Here is a 23,167-nt window from a genome sequence, read left to right on the forward strand (position 1 = left end):
AGGAGGGAAACTTCTTCAAACCATGACACTTCGATCTCAGCTTCTGTGCTTTGCTGCACACAAGTTGAGGTTGTGCCCTCGTGATCTGAAAGGACCTGCAGAAGGACACACAAGGCCAAGTGTAACTCAGAGCCTGCAGCCCCAGAAAAGCCATCTCCCAGCTGTGTGACACAAAATGCCACAGCTACACCACCCCTGCCCCAGTGGCAGATCACACCATGGTACTGTGTCTATAAATGTGTGTTCTCTCCAGAGAGAGAAGACTTGCTACTCACACAACACACTTCTTCCCTTCCTGTATTTCTGAGTTTTCTCTCAGTGTACAAGCACAGGTGATCCCTTGTGTTGCTATTAAGACAGAAATGGTGATTTACCCTCAGCAGAAGTGCCAGTAAGTGCATTCAACTTCCAGGGTCTCTGCAGCACTCATAGGTAGGTACACTTGTGGCAAACTTGTATTTAATAAAAGCTACTTATTTTAATCGATTCCTTCCCCCCCTGCCCCCAGAGGTACAAATTGAGGTTCAATTGTGGTTAAAGTTGATAAAGAAGTTTTATACTGTGCAAGTACTCACAGTAGAGCCCAACAGAAATACAAATGGGAGTTACTGCAATGTTAAACTGCATGTTCTAGAGCAGTTTTTAAAATCCATTTTTCTTCTTCGCAACATCTAAAAAATATCTGGAAATAAAGCAGAAAAAACACTTCAGTTCTCACTTTAAACAATTTCTTCCTGTGCTTTTCATTATCTTTTTTATCACAATTTTCTTCCTAATCTTTGAATAAAAATCACATGAGATAATGATCTCTATAATGTAGAGCTGTCCAGTCTGTCAGACTGAGTCAAACATTATCCATCCACTTTATCATTCTTATGTGTAATACTTTCTGCTAATACAGATGGTTCCTTCTTGTTTAGTACTGTAGAAGTAGTAGGCATTTCAACAGCAACACTGTCCTGGTCACCTGTTTCACTGGATGCAGAAGAAGGTGGCGGAGATGGTATCACAAGAAAAAGCGGAGTCCTTTTCAGCTTCACTGCACGACTCTTCACAGGCTTCTTACTCCCTGCAGCTTGGAATGGCATTTGGCTCAGTGTTCCCTTGCCAGCACTCTGCCTTCCACAGGGAGCCTGGGACTTGCTGGGCAATGATGTGCATTTTGTGGATCTGGTTTCAGAAGCTTCTTTGTGCGGCATCAGACTTTCACTGTGGGGTCGTTTAAGAATTGCTGCAGAACGTGAAGCATTGCAAGTAGCTACCTTTAATGAGGATGAATTCTTGACTTTTATGTGGGTACTTGTGGAGGGACCTGAGAACCTAATTGGCTGGGGACCCACTTTACATGGTAAACAGCCTTCCACTTCAGTACAGTCAATTAATCGTCTGTAAAACACAGAACTTTAATTTAAAAATGAACTATATATATTGTTATTTTTATAACATTATTACAAAACAGGCCATCTGCAACAGCCTTTCACAAATAGGTTTAAGTGATACTGTAACAAACACAAATTAGGGTTCCCAACAGTTCATCACTACAATCAGGGTTGGCTTTCTCTGAATAGAACCATCAATCTCTTCTGCTTCTATAAGATGACACATCAAAAAATGTAGCAGCGAAGTGGCTGTAGGCTGGCTCAGGTGACTGTGCAAGTGACACCTGCAAAAGGCTGCTTTTAGATAATGTGTTGAGAATGGAGGTGTAATTAAAAATATTCCCATAAAACTTCAGAGAGGAAGTTCTAGAAATTCCTTCTAAAAAGAAGACATCTCACAGATGTGAAAATCAGTTAACCTTTTAAAGTTTTCACTGAAATTTCTGGTTTAGCAGTCCATTTAACTAATCCTGCTCTCTAGTTTTACAAGTTACTCCTTGCCAGGCTGCTGAAAAATCTCAGAAGCCTAAAAAAAAATATATAATTTATTTCTAGCGAGTTCAGTCATGCAATTAAGTGCTCTATGACATCTTATAAAAATGTAAATTTAAAAAACAGATAAATCTCAACATGCATAGATATTTAAGGAACCTGAAATTATAAAGGGGGAGAAAAAGATGGCACTGTATTTGTTAATTAATTTTATGCCAGCCAGGCAAATCAGCATACCTTTTATAAACTGGAGGCATATGATGCAAACTGCTTCTCAGAGGGCGTTCTTCCAGAGTCCAACATTCAATCAAGCTCCTGAGGCACTCTCCAGTAGCTGACACCTGCATTTCATAGCAGCATTGTACTGATGAGCTAAGAGAACACAGCCATGCATGTTTACACCTGACTAAATACATGAATACATGTATTTGATTATGCAGAATTTCAGCTCTCAACCTGCTGACATGAGCACTGCTGACAGCCAGCATGCTGCTTCATTCATGTCAACTCCTGCCTCCTCTCTGGAACATCCAATAAAACATTGTTTCCCCCCAGACATCCACTACTATTTTACAATGTTATGGAAGCTTATGCAGAGTTTTTATTATACTCAGTTGACAAATATTTTTCTTATTTTTATATTAAAAAGTAGTAATACTGAAATAAAAAATTATTACTTTACCTCTCCCTTCCCAGGCATCAAAAGCGTCCATCATCTTTTTCAGCTCAGCAACTGAGTAATAGCTCCAGATGTATTGGATGTTATTTCCAGCTTCTCTAGAAATATTGTTTTAAAAGTAACAATTATGTGATTAGTTAGTCCTTAAAAATGTACCATTGGTGAAATATATAATTCTTTTTACCATATCCTAACTATAAGGACGTAGCAGTAAATGTTTTATAAAGCAGAAAGGAAAATGTTACTCTGATTTTGTTTTTATTCATGCAAGAGGTTCTACTCCTCCTATGAATGCCTATTGCTAAAAATGGATATTCATGAAAGAATAGATATTCATAGAAGAATAATTACAGAATTAATTATGTAAAACCTATTTTTCTAGAATACACAGTAGAAGAACCTGATATGTTGCCAAATACTCTTGGAATAAATATTAATGTTCCCAGCCTAAATTTAGGAATATATGCATCCTAATTATAAAGAAGATGAAATAATATCTTAATAAAAAGATGCACTTTCTGGCACTGCAGTGTGAGAAAGACAAGGACCAACTGCGTCCAGTTGTAAGTACAGGTCTACCAATAACTTCCAATTACGGCCATGTAAATACACTAATAGTGTAATACAGCTTCTTCTTTTTAATTATTCTTTAAAGAATTAAAATAATTTCCTTTCATCTTTGGTTCTCAGAGTTCAGTTATCTTAGAAAACTGCACAAAAGAACTGCACAACCAACTTTGTAAATATTTCTGGAGGTTTTTCTGTATGGAGATTTATTCACTGTATTTAGTATAAATATTAGAAATTAATTTTTAATTGTTGAGATTTTAAAAATAGTAAGTCAAACAGAGTAAGAAGTTAGAGCAACTGCATGCTAACCACCTTGTGTATACTCTCTCAAATTCTTAACCTCCAGGCTTAGCTTTTATCTTGTTTATTTGTTAATGTGGACATTCTATTATCCAGCTGCCTTGGGAGCTGGAAAGATTCCTTCCACAGATGTATAGTACAATAATGCTGCATTATGCTACATATAATAATATTCAAGCATAATTATAATATGTATTTATTCTCACTTCAGAGTGCTTTCATGTTTGACAGTCACCTTACCTTTTGTACATGCTTTTACTGTGAATTTTCATTCCCAGCGCCTTATTAATGGCATCAGTCCCATCAGCTCTTGTGGCATACACACCAATAATTTTACTTTCACAGCTTGCTCCAGAAGTGTTGAGATAGTGCAGGACCCAAACTGTAGGCTTGGTACAAACTAAATTGTAAGAATCACAGAAATCAAATAAAGCCTGGAAAAACCATAAAACATAGAACATTAGTAAGAATGCAGTATTTGAAGTTGAATAAGCTTTCATATTAAGTTTCTTAACTGTACCAGTGAGCTCTTTTAAGTAAATCAAAGATATAGTTTTTCTAGAATTATGTCTGCAATTACTTCTTATCTGATATTACCAGAGAATGTTGTGAAACTAAGAGGTTCACAGAAAGGCAACAGAAATACTTAAAGGCAAGGTTGCTCAGAGAAACTGAAAGGCTGGAATTGTTTTAGACTTTTCAAAAGGAAATGAGTAAGGAAAAATGTGAAATACAGAGAAAAATAACTTGCTAAGAGAACATAGATTACTGTTAGGAATAATACAGCCAGAGTGTTAAATTCCTACCAGTTAATTAGAATTAGTTTTTAAGTTACAATATTCTAAAACCTTAGGATTCAAAACAATACACTAATTATTTTAGTGTACTCTAAAAGAAATGACAGAGTACATTTTGTCTTAAAAGTTTTAGGAATAATTTAGGAATAATTCAGTAAAACTGAAAAAGAAACCCCAACCCAAACAACTTGAAGGGATCAAATCTAACTTCAAGTAAAATTTGAAGCCAAATAGGAAACTAAATGTCCTTCTTACTACCTAAGTTCTACAGCAGACTTGCATGTTTAACACTTACATTTAAACTGTTGCTGTATTGCAATGATGGTAAAAGCTGGTGTCTTTAACTATACTGACTGCATTATCAACTCTAGGATTTCTTAACCTAAAACTCTGAAAATACTCATGATTTAGTGTGGTCATTAAGAAGTGCTAACTTGGACATTCTATTGCTTTAGTGTTTGGTGCTAATGAATGGCACGGGTTAGAAGGTTCAGCATCAAAAATGTTATGAAATGTCAGGACCTTTTTAAGCTCTATATTGGACCTGGAAGAGTATGTCTCCATTTCATTGGCCAAATGATCAGACAGACTGTATGGATAAGGGATTCCAAAATAATCTGCTTCCTCCTGCAGTGCAGTTCGAATTTTTTCATCTCCAGGAATCTGAACTTCTCCATGAAGATAATCCAAAAGATATTTAAAGAGGTTTCCATCTCGATCAATTAGACATGCTCCTGAAAACATAAAGTTAATTGAAACACTGTTTCTAGCAAGTGAAGACAAACTTGTCACATTCTACCAAGTCAAGTACAGCCTTTCATACAAAATTTCTGTACTGGTTTTACTTACTTAGGAGGAGTAAATATACTGTCTTTACTCTTTTAAAATGGTAGTTTCCCTGGAATATTTGTTATTTGAAGATAAAATTCTTAGTGCAGTAAACATTTCTTTGGAATTTCAGTTAAATCACTAATCTGCATATGACCATAGCAACATAAAACCTCAGCTGTGCTGCCTGCACTCTGCTTAAATTGCTAAAATCTAATTCAAGATGCATTTCTAAATCTAACTGCAGGTGCATCTTTACTCATTGTTGCAGGGATCTGTTCAATTTTGCTTCTAGATCATTTAAAAGAGTTAAAATTAGCATCAGTTCCAGTCCACATCTAGTCAAACATTCCATGAATATTGTTCAGGTTGTACTGTACTTGTTTCTTTTTCTCTCTTTTGCCTGAAGGGCTCAAGGACCCCAAGAAAACCAACCAAATCATAACAACAGAATGTTCACTGCAACTGTGAAAGATGGTTGTAAAGTCCTGCTATGTTATGCAAAGTTTTTATGTTAAACGTTTTGGGTATTTTAAACAGTCTAATATATGCAACAAGAAATGACTGTTCTTTATCCATCGTCTCTTTTAACTGGACCTACTTTGGCAGGATTTCTAAGTCACAAACAAGTGTGAAATTTGACCCATGAAAAATTTTATTCAAACTTTTATATCAAGCCATGGTGGTGAAAAATGCAATTTTTCCTGGGTAATGAGGTATTCTGAAACAAAGATTAGAGCCAAATCTCTTTATGTAATGAATAGAGGGAATGAGATGCCTCTGGAGATTACAGGAGTTCACAGACAGGATCCAAGATAAATGCCAAATACTCTGCCAACTTCAATTTCATCTGTATTTGTATTCTTACTGAAGAAGTACATCACAAAGCCACAGTTTGGACAGCGACATGGCACTGTACAAATGTGTGTGTTTGCAAGCACGAATAGACTTGTGGAATTCAGATGAACTACCTGTACATATAAAGTCATGCATGCAGAATTGTTTTACAGCCTGATGCTCAGCAGACTGGGAAAAGAGATATACTATAAAATGCATAAATATATATAAAAGCATGTATTTGCCAGAGAGCTCCATGATAAGAATGTGATATTTAGAGCTTCGATGTATTTACCCGATTCTTTTGATTCATTATTCATATTTATCATAATTCATATTTACCCGATTCATCCACTTTCAGAGGAAAGCGTCCACTAAACATGGAAGCCAGCATGGAATCCTTGAAGCGGCACAGAGACTCACGCCTGGCTGTGTATAAACAGCCTCGCACATTCAGTCGTAGAACATCCTGCACATCTTCAACCTTGCCCTCTTCCATTGCATGTGCCAGTGATCCTGTTCATTACGAGTTACTCGAACCTAAAACAGATACAAAGAGAAGTCAAACTAATGCCAGCTTCAGACTTAACATATCACATATAAGACCTGAGCAGTAGCTCAGCTCTTGCATGTCTGTAACAGGATATTGCTTTGAAAACAGTTCCGGAGACCTAATAAAGCAAATAGCCAAATATTCTGCACGTTTAGTGTAAAAAACTATGGCGTTTTACTTGGCTGGGGAACACAAAGCTTACTCTTTCGAGACAAATGGGCAAGCAGAGTTACGTGGTCAGGATGTATGACCAGACGTCTGGAACGACATCCCGGGAAATCCTGAGCATAGATCACAGCACTAAAACGGCACCTCTTTTTGAATCCATGACAGCATGACTTCTTTAAAAACCGATCTTCAATTAGGGCTGCTTTAACTTCCTCGGCCACTCGCTCGCCCCTCCCATGCCCCGGGGCGCTGCTTCGCCCAGGAGCGGTGAGGGCAGCGCGCCCAGGGGTCGAGGCTGGGCAGGTTCCCCGTGTTACCTGCGCCCCGCTGTCCCGGTGCCCCGCTATCCCGCTGTCCCGGTGCCCCGCTGTCCCGGTGCCCCGCTGTCCCAGTGCCCCGCTATCCCGCTGTCCCGGTGCTCCGCGGCCGGCCGCCCGTGGGCCGCGCTCCGCAAAATGGCGGCGGCGAGAGCCGGGCCGGGCCGAGCGGGGACAGCAGAGGGGCAGCCCGTGCTCCCGGGCCGGGCCGAGCGGGGACAGCCCGTGTGGCCCGGCCATGCTCTGCCCTCCCGGGGTCCCTGCTGTGGGCCAGCCGGGTGCAGGAGTCCCCGGGGCTCGGCTGCCGCTCTCCCCGGCACTGCTGGCAGGGGCTCCCTCAGGCGCCCTGCCAAGTGTGGCCGACCCGCCTGCAGTCGGCTGCTCTGTAAAGGTACAAACTCCTGGTTTGTTTGTTTTTGTTTTTGTTTTTTTTTAAATTACAAGTACGGGTTTGCTCAGAATGGGTTTGATTCTATTGCTGTTTCTATAGCCTCTGTAGTCAGAAACTTAAAATGGTTTGGTTTGGAAAGGGACCTTGAAGATCACGTTCTTCGAACCACCTTGAACACAGATGGGACATCCACAGCTTCCCTGGGCAACCTGTTCCAGTACCTCACCACCCTCACAGAAAAGAATTGTTTTCCTAATAGCTAATATAAACCTGCTCTCTGTCAATTTGAACCCATTTCCTTTTGTCTTGGCATTTCATGCTCGTGTGAATACTCTTGCTGTAAGGTACTGGAAGGCTGCAGTTAGGTCACCCTGGAGCCTTCTGTTTTCCAGACTGAACAATCCCAACTCTCAGCTTTTCCTCAGAGGAGAGGTGCTCCATTCCTCTAATCTCTGGGTGACCTCAGGACTTGCTCCCTGTCCCTCCTGTGCTGGGGCCCCCAGAGCTGGATGCAGTGTTCCAGGTGGGACCTCAGAGCAGGGCAGAGGGGCAGAATCCCTGCCTTGCCCTGCTGCCCACGGGGCTCTGGATGCAGCCCAGGACACGTTTGGCTTTCTGGGCTGTGAGTGCCCATTGCTGGATCATGTCCAGCCTCCTCTCCACCAGCTCCCCCAACTCCTTAGCAGGGCAGCTCTGGATCTGAGAGCAGCTTGAGCTGACTGCTGGGTTGATGGTTGATGATCTTTGAAGGCATCTTCCAACCTTGATGATTCTGTGATTCAGTAATGCAGGCAAGATGCTGCACCTTCATACAGTTATTTAAAAAAGACATTCAGAAAGTCCTATTAAATTCCTTATGTTGACATCGAGTTGTGTGGTCATCAAAATGCAAGCAATAAACAATTGAAAGGTAAAGAAAATAGGTTCTTGTTACACTTTTGTTGCGGCCTCATTACACAAGGTTTATATACATGAAAAATATTTCTAAAAAAAAAAAAAAACAACAACATTATGTCTAGTTCCCACTTAATTCTCCTTTATTTGCTTACAAGTTTTGTCTTTTTTGCCATAATATACAGTATGGATACAACTTGTGGATACAACTGCCAAGTAACTAGGAGTTGTGTGCGAAAGTTAACAGCCCCAAACTCCAGATTTCTGCAGACTTTCTGGAAGATACAAGCTTCCAGAAAGTCTGCAGAATATATATGTTTAGAACATATACTATATAAAACCTTGTATATTTTATACATCATATTTACTATATAATGAGATAACTAAATCCCAGTTGTTAACAGTGTATTTTTATTGCTACCTGAAGTCCAGTAAAAATCCACATACTTCACAATGCACTGCACATATAAGAAATGTGTCTATATTGTATTTAAATAGTTTATTCAGTTTTATCTGCAGTATCTATTGATTTCCATCTTAATTTTTTACTCATAATTTCCTTTTGGAGGTGTTTTGTAACCAATTTAAGGTGACAAAAAAGATATTAAAACTTCAGCTACAGGCTCACTTGCTAAAGGGTCAGACCAAATGATGTGTGACACAGCAGCTACAATTCCAACTGTGTCACTTTATTCTAGTCTGTTACTACATTTTTATTTCTGAGAATACCTAAATATTCATAGGCTACTGTGTTTTCAGTTAATATTTAGGACCATAAACTTTTAATTCAGACTTCCCTTCAGTCAAGTGAAGAACATTAGAGGAAAGAGCCAAATAAATCATATAAATCATCATCTGGTCCGAGTATGGGGATAATAAATTCTCTTTGAAACTGTGTTATTCTGAAGGATCACTTACTACTTAAAACTAATTTCTTTTATCGTAACGCAAATTTACATTTGAATGGCAGTTCAGGCCATTTAGTAAAGCCATAAAGTAAACACATTTCATTTTTCTTGGCATCTAATCATGCTCCAATTTGCAGCAAAGAGAGGGAATGGCATGACAGTCACCAACGCTCTCCTGTGCTCCCTGGACAGTTCTTGACCAAGAGTGTACCCAGAAGCCAGGTTTCTGATGCTTAATATCTAATGAATTAATACACATTGCATATCACTGAATGCAATACAGGCTGATAATTAATGGATGTTGGATTTACTGTAAAACAAGCAAAAATAAGTATAATAGATTGTTTTTGTGGAATAATCTAGTTTAACTGTATCTTCAGTAAGGATATGTTTTTCCTTACTCACTGGGAACAGTTCATGCATAGCAATTGCAACTTAATTGTGACCATTGTTGTCAAATGTTACAGTGTAAGTACAGCCTTTGGTCTTTATCAGTCTAAAACATCCACTTAATGAAACTGCAGCTTTCCATGCATCTTTTCACCTTTAAGCTGGCTTCCTTTTTCCTCAAAAGTCTGAACAATGTTCCTGTTATTTCTGCACTGTGAGATCAGAACGATACACACAGTTTCAGTCAATATTCACACACATATATATGTTAATAAATAAACAATTGCAATAGGTTTTGGACCTCAGATTTAACCATGTGAATTGTCATTAAAATTCAGGCTTAGTACAGCATGTACTTGGCATAGAAGTGTGCAGGATAACCCCCACAGGCAACATGCCTTTTGAGCTGCATGTTTTGGGAAATGAAGAGAGGGATGTTTTTGTTTTGGTGTTTACTAGTTTTCCAAGGAGGCCAGATTTACACATTCACCCTCTAGATATTTGTGTTTCACTTTTACTAATCTCAGTCAAATTTGATGGAGAGGAAGAGGCATTAAGGCATGGATTTTTCATTAAGCTTGTGCAAGAAGTGGTGTGAAGAGGAAGATAAGTTCTTAATACTATAACTTCAGGAAAGTTATATCATGAGCTCAGGTCTTGTTGGATATTAGAAAATTCACAAAGAGAGAAGCTGTTCTACATAATCTACCCACCAGAATTGCTTTAGTCATAGCTCACATTGTATTAGGCACTACAGGATTAACTCCTCAACCAAGATTCTTCTCAGACATGAATGTGTAGGTATCTAGTAAGGGACAAATTCAGTTCCCACATGATTAGAGCTTTCACAAGAGTCTGTGTGTCCTTTCCTCACTACCTTTCATTTCTATTCAGTTTAAAGACCAGTCAGAGGATCCCAAGTGACTGAAACGCGTAATTCTGCTCTTAATATACATTGAAGATATATAGGCTGTGAAACTTGGCAGTGCTTTAAGTTCTTTCCTACTTTGAGTAGCTGGCAATTAACAGGAGATTTTTACATGAGAAGTGTTCCAGCGTGGGAATTCCTCAGTGAAGTGTAAAGGAAAGTATGACCATGGGTGGAAATGCAATACTTCACATTTTATTTTACATTTATTGCCCACAGTAGTGACATAAACACTAAATGGAAGCAATTTGGTGATTGCTTCTTCAAGACTTGAGACAGTTGTGGAATCGGAGGAAATGAAAACTCATTGTTGGATCTGGAAGGAAAACACTGCCTTGAGGAAAGGAGAAGGAGGTAAGTTTTATTTGATTGGTTTTCTATTTTTAAAGTTATGGAAGGTTATTTGCTCTTTTATTTGGCCAGAGTTTTATAGTGGCTACAGTCACTATACTGTAGTATAGTTCCAAGTTTCCTTGTAAGGGAAAATGTACCAAAGGTATATGATGTGTGCTGGATCAAAGCTGTGTTTTAAGGGTTTTGCATAGAAACATAGGGTTTTGCAGCTTTAGTGCCACACTGAGAAACTGTCATACATCATTCATTAAAAAAGGCAGAAGTGAGGGATTTTCTAAAATGCTGTTTAGAGCAGATTATGAAAATAGTAAGTTCATGAAGATTCATTTTCACTTAATGCTACTCATATTTCATATGTGATTCCTTTGACTTACTTTATAGAATATTGTAATGTTGGCACACAGCAAGGCAAGGGGTTTTTTTACAATTACTGCATTACAGAAACTGATGCTTTTTTTAAAATTTCAACTTTCTGCATCTCTGTAAATCTTCAGATAAAACATTAATTCTGCTTACTCTTAAATTACCAATTTCTGGATCAAATTTAGCAATTAATGTCCACCTGAGCTAATGGGAGAGAACTGGGCAGATATAACCAGCAAGAGAGAATGTATGTGGAGGAGTGTTAAAGGGCTTTTGGACTTAGAAGAGATTTTGGGGAAAAGTATTTAGACTAAAATACTTCCATGCAATTCATGGAAGTCCTAATATTACCTGACCCACATTAAAACTGGGCTTGCTCAAGTTCTGTTGTCATAGATTTCCTGCCCTTACAAGTCTGTAGGTATGCAGGCAGCATGTAATCCACTAGGCTGAAAATTTATCACTATTGTCTTCCTAACTGCCCTGATGTCTGTCTATACATTGTTATTCCATGTATTACTAATAGCTCAAAATCAGCGAGAAAGAAATTTAACTTGCCACTGAGAAGGAATTACATGTTTTTTCTCCCTTTAACCTAAAGGAAATCTTTGAAATAAAAGCCAAACACCTCAAACTCTTCCTAAAAATCTCTGATGGCTAAGTGAAGTATCTGGAGTTTTCTACTCCCTTCCTCACAGTGCACTCTGATGCTAAGCGTTCATATCCTTAATATCTGGGGGTTTTTTTTAATGTAATTGTATGGTATTAATGGTTGGTATTGAAAATGGAAAGTTACAAACACCCAACTCCCTTTTAAAAGACACAGAGATGTCACTGAAGAGCCGGAACCGTGGATTAGCGGTTAATGACCTCTGCATACCGCACTTCTGGAAGGTAAGAGCGCGGCTGAGCTGTTTTAACCATTTTTATGGGAGACTCTGCCCGTGTGCGATCCGCCCAGCGCGGGGCGCTCCCGCGCCCGCTGTCCGCACGCGCAGGGCGGGGCTGGGCTCGCGGCGCGGGCCCGCGCGCGCCCGGCCCAACGGCCCCGCCTCGCCCCGCGCCCTGGCGCGCGCGCGGCCGTTGGCTCTGAGGGCTCCGGGGGCTCTGAGGGCTCTGACCGCTTCGAGGGTTCTCGGGGCTTTGGGGACTCTGAGGGCTCCGGGGGCTCCGAGGGTTCTGAGGGCTTCGAGGGTTCTCGGGGTTCTGAGGGCTTTGGGGACTCTGAGGGCTCCGGGGTCTCCGAGAGTTCTCGGGGTTCTGAGGGCTCTTTAGGGCGCCGGGGGCGGGCGGGGCCTCGCCGGGGCCTCGCCCTCCCGCCCCTGTTCTGGCCGGCCTGTCTCTGCCCCTCCCTCTCTCTCTCTCTCGGGGTAGCTTTGCACCGTTTGTAATGCGGTTTATTTAAATGCATGGGTTTTATATCTGTCGTGACAAAGCACAAGCTGGTCTGGTCGCGTTGTGAAGTGGTAGAACATTGGGGTTTCCCCCTTTTATGTGTAAACCTGGATATCCAACGTGAGGGAATAGACAAGCTAAAAAAATCTATGATCTTTTCAGGTTTCATGTTTTACTAATTAACTGTTTTGCCTGTCTTTGTTGATGTCTCATTGTGTTGATTAATTAATTAATCTGTTTTAATTAACTGAACAAAGGTAAAGGCTGAAGCAATTCTTTCAACTTCAGACACAGAAATCCTCGTAAGACAATAAACTCAACTTTGAAAAGTGACAAAAAGATCATTTATTTATTTGGACATTCCACTTGACGGTGTACAGATTCATTTTGAGGATGGATAAAGACACAACTGCTAAATCGTCATCTGCTGTGTTAACCCCAAATGCTGCTAAAGGATGGATGAAGAAGAGGGATGGACCCTTACAAGCTGCAAAATGGAATGCTTCTTTAGCTTCTAAAATCAAAACTAAATTAATGAGTAAGTCCTGTTAAAATAACACTGAAGCCATATACTGTAATTAGAATGTATGGTTTCAAAAGGAATAGTAATTGTACTTAACATGATTAGCTGAAATTATACCTGTTAAAACCATTCTGTAACAGATAGGTATAGGTAGGTTTTCATTAGTACAGTGGGAATATATCTTTTGAATATAAAGCTTTTTTTCTTTATGTTGTCAAAACTCACATTTATTATGAGAATGTTTGAACATTTTAATTTTTAAATTTTTTGTTTGAATTTGTAAACATTTTTATGCCTGTGAAACTATCACATTTTGAATGTTTTTTTTAAATAACCTTATTTTTAAAAATCCAGACTAGAGCAGAATCTATGCATGAAATAAGTTTGAAACAGACAGAGTAGTCATTAGAATGGCAGCCACATAAACAGTTTTATATTGGAAAATGTTAGGCTTTGCTGCTGTTGCACCAGAACCTACAGATAAAAATGTTGTCATATAGTGATAATTCACACAGAGAGGGCCTGGAATTGAAGCAGTTGAAAATAATATTATTTTGTCTCCTTTAGATAACTCATCTATGTTTAAAGTATCTTTGCAACAAAACAACAAAGCATTAGCTTTGGCTTTGAGTGTTGAAAAAGAAAATTCTCGCAAGCTAAAGAATGAGAAGATTTTTCTTCAGAAGGAAGTAGAAAAACTCCAGCTTCATAATATCTCACTTCGTCAAAAACTAACCTGTTTGGTATGCTGCAAATAATATTATTTAAACTTAGAGCAGCTAAGCTAAGCTTTTATCTTGTTTTCAAACTTAATATTACTTCTTAAAGTGGTGGCTTAAAATACATGTCTCAGATTTGTGTAGTTATCTCACCTGACAGCTTAATATTTACATTTAATTTTTCTTTTGTAGCTTTTTTTTGAACTATTTTGTCTGTCTGTGTGTATATCTATAGCTATTTTAGTCCCAGGTTCACCTTTATATTTATAGGTATTGAGATGAGTTTGTGCACAATTAAGTTAAAAAAAAAAATTAGCATAGATTCACTTTTTACATCTTGTCTCTTCTTACATCAGAAGCCACTTAAAGTATATTTTTTCTATTATATGCAGAATAAAACTCTTAAAGGAATAGATGCATTTTTGAATGAAAACCTCTTAACTGCAATAGAAATAAGCAGTCTATCTGAGGTAAGATGTTTTTTCAACTTTACCATATCAAACATGTCTCCCAGGGTAAGATTTTCAAAGCATCAAATTGAGTGCAATGTTGAAATACTATTTGTGTTATAAAACATTTACCCCCATTCCTTAAAATTTAGGATTAAACCAGTATAATAAAAAAGATTCAGTTTTACTATACTGAAAATTTAAGATCTAATCTAGTTTCCAAAGTATCTAAAAGTTAAATATCAGTTAGCCTGAAAGAAGAATCATATGGCTAAAATAAAAGAGCTTAGCACTTCAGTATGTAGTGAGCAGGCTACCTGCCTTCCTTGCTTAGTGCTGCAATAAATATCTTACATATGGAAATTTAACCGGAAAACATAGTCCATGTTAGTCCTTGTGTCATGGAAAAAATAGTATTAATTTTAAAAAAAGGATAATACTGCGCTGCCTGTTCTCAACTTGCTTAGTGTTACTGTGTCTTTCTATATGTATCATGCAGTTTGCATGAGTTATAGCTACATTTAGAAAGTCTGTACATTCCTCTGGGATAAAATTTGCAACAAAATATTTTGCTTTAAAATTCTTGCATGTGTTTGAATATCATATGTCTTCCATCAGTTCATGTATTTTATTCCCATTCATTATTGTGGGGTTTTTTCCCCTGTGGGTATTTCCAATACTTAAAATGTAAGAGAATATTTAACTATTTGTATTTCCCTACTGTTCTTCTTTATAAAGGATCTCCAGAGTTCCTTTCCCCTGTCAGCTGGCCCAAGCAGCCCTACTGGTCACAAGCTCAGGAGTGCACGTTGGTCAGCTCGGTAGGTGGTTGTATTAAATGCCAAAGGTGGTTGGTGCCTGTGGCTTTCTCTTGCTGCTAATCTTTGAACATTGTCCTAGGTAGTTTTGAGGTAATGAGAAATCATTTCCTGTTAAAACAGAAATTACCTGTTTGCAACTCAGAATTTAGAGAGAGAGAGGTGGTAGACAAAACTTGTGTTTGAGTAACTCACTGCTTTTTTCATGTGATCTCACCAGCCCCAAGCAGAATTCTCTATCATCAAAAACATATTTGCCCCAAGACAGAACCCAATATCATACCTGAGTTCTTGTTTTCTGCTATTATACATTATTAAGGGAATATTTTAAATAATTGAATGTCATGATAGAAAATGTAATAAAAATCTTCACAGTAAAATTTTCTTTTTTCAGATCTGTAGAATTGCCAGCAAAGCTTCCTTTCATTGCAACAGCTAATGCAGAGCAGCAAGGTAACCCTTCTGTGGGTGAAGCATCAAATTCTTACAAATGTATCACTAATTCAGCAGAGGAAATGCATTCAGATCAAGTCAGGTTTGCATCACTCTTGCCTTCTGGTACAAATAATCAAAAGTTAATTGAAACAGAACCAACGGTTGACAAGGATAGATTTTTGAAAGGTATGATGTATTTCTGTGTGATTTTTCAAGCTCTCTGAGAATTAGTATTTAATAATTCATTACTCAATATGCAATACAAAAGGTATAGTAAGATTTCTAAACCATATAATAAACTAATGAAAAATAAATGCTCATCCATAGGTATAGATGTCCTGATAATCATTTATAGAGTACTATTCATTGAAATTACATAGCTAAGATAACCAAATAATAGCTGAAGTAGTTAGAGAAAAACAGAGTTTTCTTTCCATTTTCAAAAGTCCAAGTTCAGTAAATTATGAAATTAGCTTCAGTTTACTAAATTTTTAAGGACCAACCATAGAATATGTGTATTCAGTTTTTTTAAAAAGTGCAATTTTCTATACTTCTGATTCAGTCTTTCGTGCAGATAACTACACTCTATTCTTCTTTTCCCCAAGCTGCTGAAATTTTTCTCTTTGCAGAACATCAACTGTGTGCAGAATTAAGTTGCAATAGTGTCTCTCCGACTCATGGAAGAAATACACAATCCTTAGAACAGTCTGAGGAGCCTACAGAACAATATCATGGTAGTTCATTGCCATCTTATGAAAATGTGACTGAAAGAAAGAAAAATGCAGTAATTTGCAAGTCAAAAACTCAACCTAATATAAAGGATTTTGATAAAAAATGTAGGTCATTGAATCTGCCCAGTCATGATATTAACAGTAGCAGCAACGCCAATGATAGAAATTTGCAGGAAGGTTCAAGTGACTTGTCTCGGATTATTCCTTCACCTCTTAAATTTAACAGTGAAAGTAAAACAGATTTTAACAAGCAGCTTTCTACTGACAAGATGAAGCCTGAAGAAACTGTTTATGATGCTGATATGGAGTTGACTGCCAGTGATGCAAGTGAACTACTCACAGTTACAGCAAAAGGCAATTATAAATTGCATCGAAATAAAATTAATAATGCCAATTCTGACAAAATATTACCAAATTTCAGAAAAGTAAAATATTCTAAGAAGGATAAAGAAAAAACTAAAAGCAAGTCTGAAGTCCATTCAAGTCTGCATGCAGAAGAAAGGCACTCTAGGGCTGACAGTAGTGAAATTTCAGAAACTACTGATTCACAAACTCAGCTATTCCAAAGTCAGACAGAGCAGCTACCTACAGGAAATTCTGTAGAGCAACAGAGTAGAACAAGTAAAGCTAAGGATGCCAGGAGGACATACCAGGTTAATGTAATGAGTCCAAGAAAACAAGAGACAAATAAAGGAACTTCCTCAGAAGTATTTGAAGAAGTGGACAGCAGAGTACAAAAAACAGCAGACGCGAGCTCATCTGTTAACAAGATCCCACCAGAAGTTTATTGTGCTGAAAATTTACCATTCCAAGATAACATTTCTGATGTATTGCCTTCTTTACAGGAAGGCTTTGTGAGTACAAATGAGAAAGATAACAAACCAACAGTAAAGAGGAAAACTTCTCAAAATCTTTCCAAAGCAAACACAGCAAAATCTTGTAGAGAGGAAAATGGCCAGTTTGGAGAATATATTTCAAAAAAATCCCAAACAGAGATAAACCAGTGTGACAGCAGCAAGAGAAAACAAGACCAGAAGAATATTACACAGAGAAAATACAACAAAAAAAGTAGTTACACACAAGGTGGAGAAACTGAAAAGGACAGCCCTCATAAAGTTAGTCAGAAGGCAGACCAAAAGAGCAGCCATTTTTCACCAGGCAGATTGAAGCGTACATTGGCAAAGGCCGGCAGGAAAGCGTGTGTAATATCAAAGGACAATCTTACACGGTTCTCAGTTTGTAAAAATGAAGAACAAAAAAGTAAGGATTCTTTGCTTGCAGAGGCTGGAAAGAAAGTAACTATAACTCAGCAAATGCAAGTAGCTTTAGTTACTCAGAATGGTGCAGCTCTGAATACACCAGAAGCTAAAGAACAGGTTGATGATGATGGTAACAGGTTAAAGAAAGTAGGTTCCTCAGCTGTGGCCAAAAAAACCACCTCCCACATAAGTAATTTTCCTGATAAGCATGTAAGGCAGAAACAGAGATTTAGTTCTGATATTACTGAGATCAGACAAGAGAAAAGCTATTTCAGGCATGTTGATCAGGGGGATCAGAATATTTTGGATGACCAGGAAGTCCCTCATGAAATGAATTCTTTTGGGAGTAAGTTGAGGCCTGTGATTGAATCTGAATGCTGTAAGAATATGCTACATAAGGCAGAAAGCTTTTCCCAGGAAGGCCTTTTCAATGTGGAGCTCCTAGTTCTTGATGATCACAATGCTTCCATCAACTTCTCTATACTGAAAAGCTCTGAAATCCATGGACAAGATGATCATAATGAAGCACTGGATGCTGAAAAAGAACAAAATATGGAACATATTTCTAAACAGAGTAACAAAAATACTCTAACACCTTGTCATGGTAAGTGTGTGGGCTAGAAAAAGCAAGGCATTTTGAATTAGGTAGTGCCTGAAATAGTGGTTACATGTCTTCTCTTATTTCTGTCCTCTCATTAGTTGTTTAGAATGGATAAAACAGGAGTGGAAGAAAGTAAGAATGAAAATCATCAAAATCTTCTATATCAGGCATCAGTGACAATATCTTTTTAAATTGTGGTGACTAATATCCTTGTTGCTTTTCAATATATCCCAAGATGATACTTATTAGGGCAGATGTAAGTAATCTACATTCGTGAGAAGCAATTTTAGTTAAAGCATGTATTCCTTTTTTGAAGAATTCCATTACATTCAAAACTGTGGGGATTGAAAGATAAAATAGCTTGAGCTTTTGTCTAAGGGAAACAAAACAGAAGTACACTGTTCCCTTCTTAAATTGAAAATTTATCTGTACTTGGAGATTTCATTTTTGTTTCTTTAGAAACACTGCAACTCAACAGAAATTCTGATATCTAAAAGAAGTACGTTGAGTTGTTCTATAACCTTTGATGTGGCAATCTCTTTAAGTAAGATACATTTAGAACATAATAAAATTTCAGTGTAGTCTCTAAGATAGGCTTAAATTCTTCTACAATAAATGCAATTATTATAATGCAGTGTAATGGAGTTAATGGAATATATAACTAATACATCTATACAAGAGTTTAAATATACTTTAGAACATAGCTTTGAAATTTCATAGCATTAGGGATCTATTTTGTAAACATACTTGTTCTCAACAATTTCCTGTTTATTTTGTAGTCTGAGAAAGCCCCAACACCTAGACAGTATTAAGCTGATACTGCCTCGGCTTCATTTGAATGCTAGGACACAATGGCCAAAAAAATCTCCTGTTTTACATGAGCACAGAGTAGGAACCCTGGCAGAATGAGACTGTTGCATGAGGTATCACTCTTTGTGATTTGCAGTTGGATCTTCTCATCTTCAGTTACTTCTTTGGAACTGAAATTCCTTCTTTGGAAGGTGGAAAAAGGATCCCATACTTTTAGTAGCTTTAATGGTAAATTAGTAAGCCCTTGTGATCAGCAGTATCAAACACTGCTGGCATAAAAAGCAAGGTAATTATTTGATCTTCATCTATTTAAGATAGTTCAAAAGACAGCTTAGTTTTCATCCTACATCCAAAGTCCAAATCCAAATCTTGAATTGAGAAATTGCTATGATTTTTTTTTTTACACATAGGCCCAAAAAGAAGGCATAAAGCTGGAAAATGCAAAACTAAAAAACTCTTGTACAGCTTGACTCTTCAGATCATATATGTGTGCCCTCCCTCTGTGTTCAAGGCCAGGAGCTGTGTGCAGTGTTACTTTTGTAAGTGCCATAAGGGAGTCCTGAGCAGTCATGGGGCTGCTCTGAAATGCTCCATGAGCCAAGGCAGACCTCGAACAGCTCCAAGTTTGTACAGGATGAAAGCTGCTCTAGTAGCACTTTCTTTGATCATCTATCCCATTTTGTGTTAAGTATCTTTAGTGTAAGAGCAGTAACCAATGTACCTGAATTAAGAAACATATTAAAAATAAATATTAATTGAAGTTTGCATAATGATTCAGGAAATGTTTAAAATTAAGCATATAAACTATTGTATTTACAGGGAGGAAAGCTTTCCAAGATCTGACAAATACTAGTATACAGTTTCACACTTCTGTACCTAAATCCCCCCAAACTTCAGAAGACTCAGCAGCACCACTGAGACGAAGCAGATCCACTATTTCCTACAAGGAGCCCAAACTAAACAGGTAGGTACACAATAAATTGGGGCTTTTGCTTTTGTCTTTTGCTACCTCCAGTAAAGATTGGTTATTAAACCCCCAAATAAACAGTTAGCTATCACAAATCCCTTTTGCAGGGATACTTCAGCATTGATATAAAGCTTCTCCAGTTAGTGTAGCAGAATTTCCAAGTGCCAAAGTAAGAAAACAATAATATTTAAATTCTAAAATATAGTTTGGACTAATAGAGAATAACAGTGAATCTTAATGTTTATAATGATGTAAACCCCTTTAGAGATTAATAATTATGAATGTTATACTTTAAAATAAATTATACCATAGTAATGTCCTTGTAATCTTGTCAAATGGAAAGGAAATTTATGTACTAATATTATAGAATTCAGTAGTTTTGCTTTAACTAGCTATATATATATATATAATAAATCTTTTATAATATATTAAATTTATAGTTATATTGGATATAGTATTTTATAATTAATTTGCCTCTTAATAGTCTTAGAAAAATACTTAGGCACAGGATTTTATCGATTATTAAAAGACAAGACATAAATTGTGAAATAACTTCTAAAATTTAAAAGAGAATTTGAAACCCAAACTTCCATGAAGAAAACTAATATATTTCCCCTTACATTAATAGATCTAAATATAAATGGACCTTTAGGTTCATTACTTCTGAAAACATTCTGCAGGGTTTTGCCAGAAAGTTGTTGAGGTTTTTTTTTTGTTTGGTTTGGATTTTTTTTAAAGTATAATATTAATTTAAGAAACAGTTCCACTGTGTTGAGAGTGTGTTAGTAGGATGTGTATTCATGAGGTAAAGGGAAGGCTTCCCTGGAACAGTGTTGAGGGGGAAAGGATTATAGCAATTTACTTTATGACAAAGGTATAAGAAGTCTTTTTTTCTGGCAATACTGTGGCAGGAGAAGAAGATAAATGCAAAAACTGAAAAAAAAATTAGAGCACTGTTCTCATACAACCTCAAGATATTTTTTCGTTCTGTGAGTAAGCTGACAATTGAAGCAGTGAGACTGAGGAAAAGCAGGAGCTAAAAGTAACGTAGGAAGTCTTCACTTTACCACTGGCAATTCAGAAATATTTATGCCACATAATGTGTAAAAAAAATTGGAAAGGGATTAGAGTCACACATTTATTTTACTAATTGTTTTATATGCTAAAATGCTGTAGTATTATACATTGACATATTGCCACTCTTTTACCCTGAAATGATAAGGTTTTGTATTTCTGAGAAATGGTAACTAATAACAGAAAAAAGTTGATGTCAGTTAAGGTTTTAGATTATTGTCTCCTATTAATATTTTAGTTAGATTTACACTGTCCTTTATGGTTGCTGACAAGTGTTTGGTTTCAATAAGTTTTGAATTTTGTTTTATAGGAATATTACATCCTAATATGATTCAGATCACATAAAAAGACTAATATTTCTAGCATTATTTTGGAAAGCAGTAATTATCTATGTCTTGCTTTTTAAGACAAACTTGTTTTCCACAAATTTATTTCTTTAGTGTATCAAGCTTTCATTAATGCTATTTACCATTTGAATTATTATGGCTACATTTCTACAGTTGCATAGGTGCTTGATGATATTAATACCTGATGTCTTTTATTTCTTGTCTTTACAGCAAATTAAGGCGAGGAGATCGATTTACAGATACACAATTCCTGAGTTCCCCAATCTACAAAGTAAAAAATAAAGGAAATTTTAAAAGCAAATCAAAATTTTATTGAAGAATAGAGAATTGCCATTATGGACAGTACTTCTAAAATGGGTACAATTGTTTATGTATATATGTAAATGTTTAGCAATATAGGCTGTTTGTTGTTCTTTGATTAGAAATTTTCTGAAGAAGAACCTCTATAAAAGGGGCACAGAATACTTTACTGAGGAAGGCATATACAGGTCAGACTCGCTCATGTTTTGGATTTCTAGTCAATAATTTATAATCTGTTCAAATGGTTTGTTTAAATTGTTAGAAAAAAATACGTTTTAATGAGAAATAAAAATAAACCAGCTTTGGGAATTGTACTGTGATTTTTTCATATTTATTTTGAGTGGAACCATTTCTCAGTGCTGGTTGGAACAGACACATGCATCCCAAATTTTTATGAATTTATTGAAATAGATGGAGATAGTCCTTCTTCTTTTAATAGCTGACTTTTGGATTTGACAAACTGAGATTTGAATAAGGAAATCTCATTGAGAAATAATGGAGAAAAGTCAAGTGTCCAGAGTATGTGCCAGAGGCAGCAAGGAAGCAAAAAGCACTGCAATAGGAACTCAGTAGCAAATAAGATCCAGGCAAAGCAACACCTTGAGTTTCCAATTGAGAGTGCCAGTGTGACAAGTAACACAATAATGTCATACCGTTCAACTTTCAGGTTTTTGTACTGCTTCCCCTCTGCATTCCATAATGTGCTGTCAGCTGACAGTTTTCTGGCAGTATCTGATTTGTAGATGCTGCCAGATGCATGTGATAGCTCACTACCCACACAACTTTTACACATTACAATGGACAAGGTTTAGGTTAATTTTGCAACAGAAAACTATTTTTTATGAGATAGAAATCAATTAACTTATTTTGGTTACAGATGGTGGTTCTCAGGCATATGCAGTAGATGTTACTAGTTTACATGGGCTTAAAAATTGATCAGACATGTTAATGGAAGAAAAACCTATGGGGAATTACCAGAAATACCATTTCTGACACAGGATGTTCCTGCAAATTTTTGTAGGCTGGAAGATGATTCTGGAGATTCTTACTATGCCTTTGACCAATTTTTGTACCTTTCCCAAGGACATTCTCTGTTGACACTTTCAGAGATCAGTTCTTTTGTTAGCTTGACCTTTGTCTGATACAGCATGTGTATTTTTAAGAGTGTAACGATATTCTTAAATTTATAATATAGTCTTTAAAAGTATATTTTAAAAATATAGTATATTAAAAATTAGAATCTATTCTTAAAAACATTATTTTAAAGGTACTCTTTGTAGATTAAATTTTTAGTTGGGAAGCTGATGGAGAAAATAGTCCTTTAACACATGTTAGAAAAAAGGAGGTGGTTGGTAGTAGCTGACATTGATTTGCAACCAGGAAATCATGTTTTATGAACCTGATAGTCTTCTACAACTAGCTTGGTGGGTGAGGGTAGAGCACTAGATGTTTGTCTCAGTTATAGTAGGGCTTTTGACATTTTCTCTGATAACATTCCACAGACAAACTGATGAACTGTGGGTTTTTTAAGGGCACAGTGAGGTGAGCTGAAAACCTCGAAGGTTATGATTAGTGCCAAATGGTCCAGCTG

General features: G+C 37.0%; 2 protein-coding genes across 3 annotated transcripts; one reads left to right on the forward strand and one right to left on the reverse strand.

Annotated features, from left to right (window-relative positions):
* Positions 1-711: 711 nt before the first annotated feature.
* Positions 712-7,005, reverse strand: KCTD18 (potassium channel tetramerization domain containing 18). The gene is given in 8 exon segments (XM_056496935.1): positions 712-1,386; positions 2,109-2,182; positions 2,184-2,212; positions 2,554-2,648; positions 3,661-3,854; positions 4,740-4,951; positions 6,225-6,422; positions 6,921-7,005. Coding segments are annotated over 7 exon segments (1,296 nt in total). The 5' UTR covers positions 6,382-6,422; positions 6,921-7,005; the 3' UTR covers positions 712-851.
* A 217-nt stretch (positions 7,006-7,222) lies between these two features.
* SGO2 (shugoshin 2) lies at positions 7,223-21,883 on the forward strand. Of its 2 annotated transcripts, XM_056496922.1 has the most exons (11): positions 7,223-7,311; positions 10,651-10,785; positions 11,975-12,042; positions 12,801-13,081; positions 13,634-13,809; positions 14,178-14,255; positions 14,973-15,055; positions 15,447-15,673; positions 16,117-18,081; positions 19,708-19,852; positions 21,487-21,883. In XM_056496922.1, exons 4-11 carry the CDS (start codon positions 12,937-12,939, stop codon positions 21,590-21,592), a joined length of 2,925 nt encoding a protein of 974 aa, XP_056352897.1. In that variant the 5' UTR covers positions 7,223-7,311; positions 10,651-10,785; positions 11,975-12,042; positions 12,801-12,936; the 3' UTR covers positions 21,593-21,883. The 2 variants fall into 2 exon arrangements, with proteins under 2 accessions (XP_056352897.1, XP_056352898.1); XM_056496923.1 differs by lacking the exons at positions 7,223-7,311; positions 10,651-10,785; positions 11,975-12,042 and having other exon boundaries at positions 12,199-13,081; positions 15,447-15,505.
* Positions 21,884-23,167: the final 1,284 nt, after the last annotated feature.

This window comes from Oenanthe melanoleuca, chromosome 7, assembly GCF_029582105.1.
Source record: "Oenanthe melanoleuca isolate GR-GAL-2019-014 chromosome 7, OMel1.0, whole genome shotgun sequence".
NCBI classification, from domain to species: Eukaryota; Metazoa; Chordata; class Aves; order Passeriformes; family Muscicapidae; genus Oenanthe; species Oenanthe melanoleuca.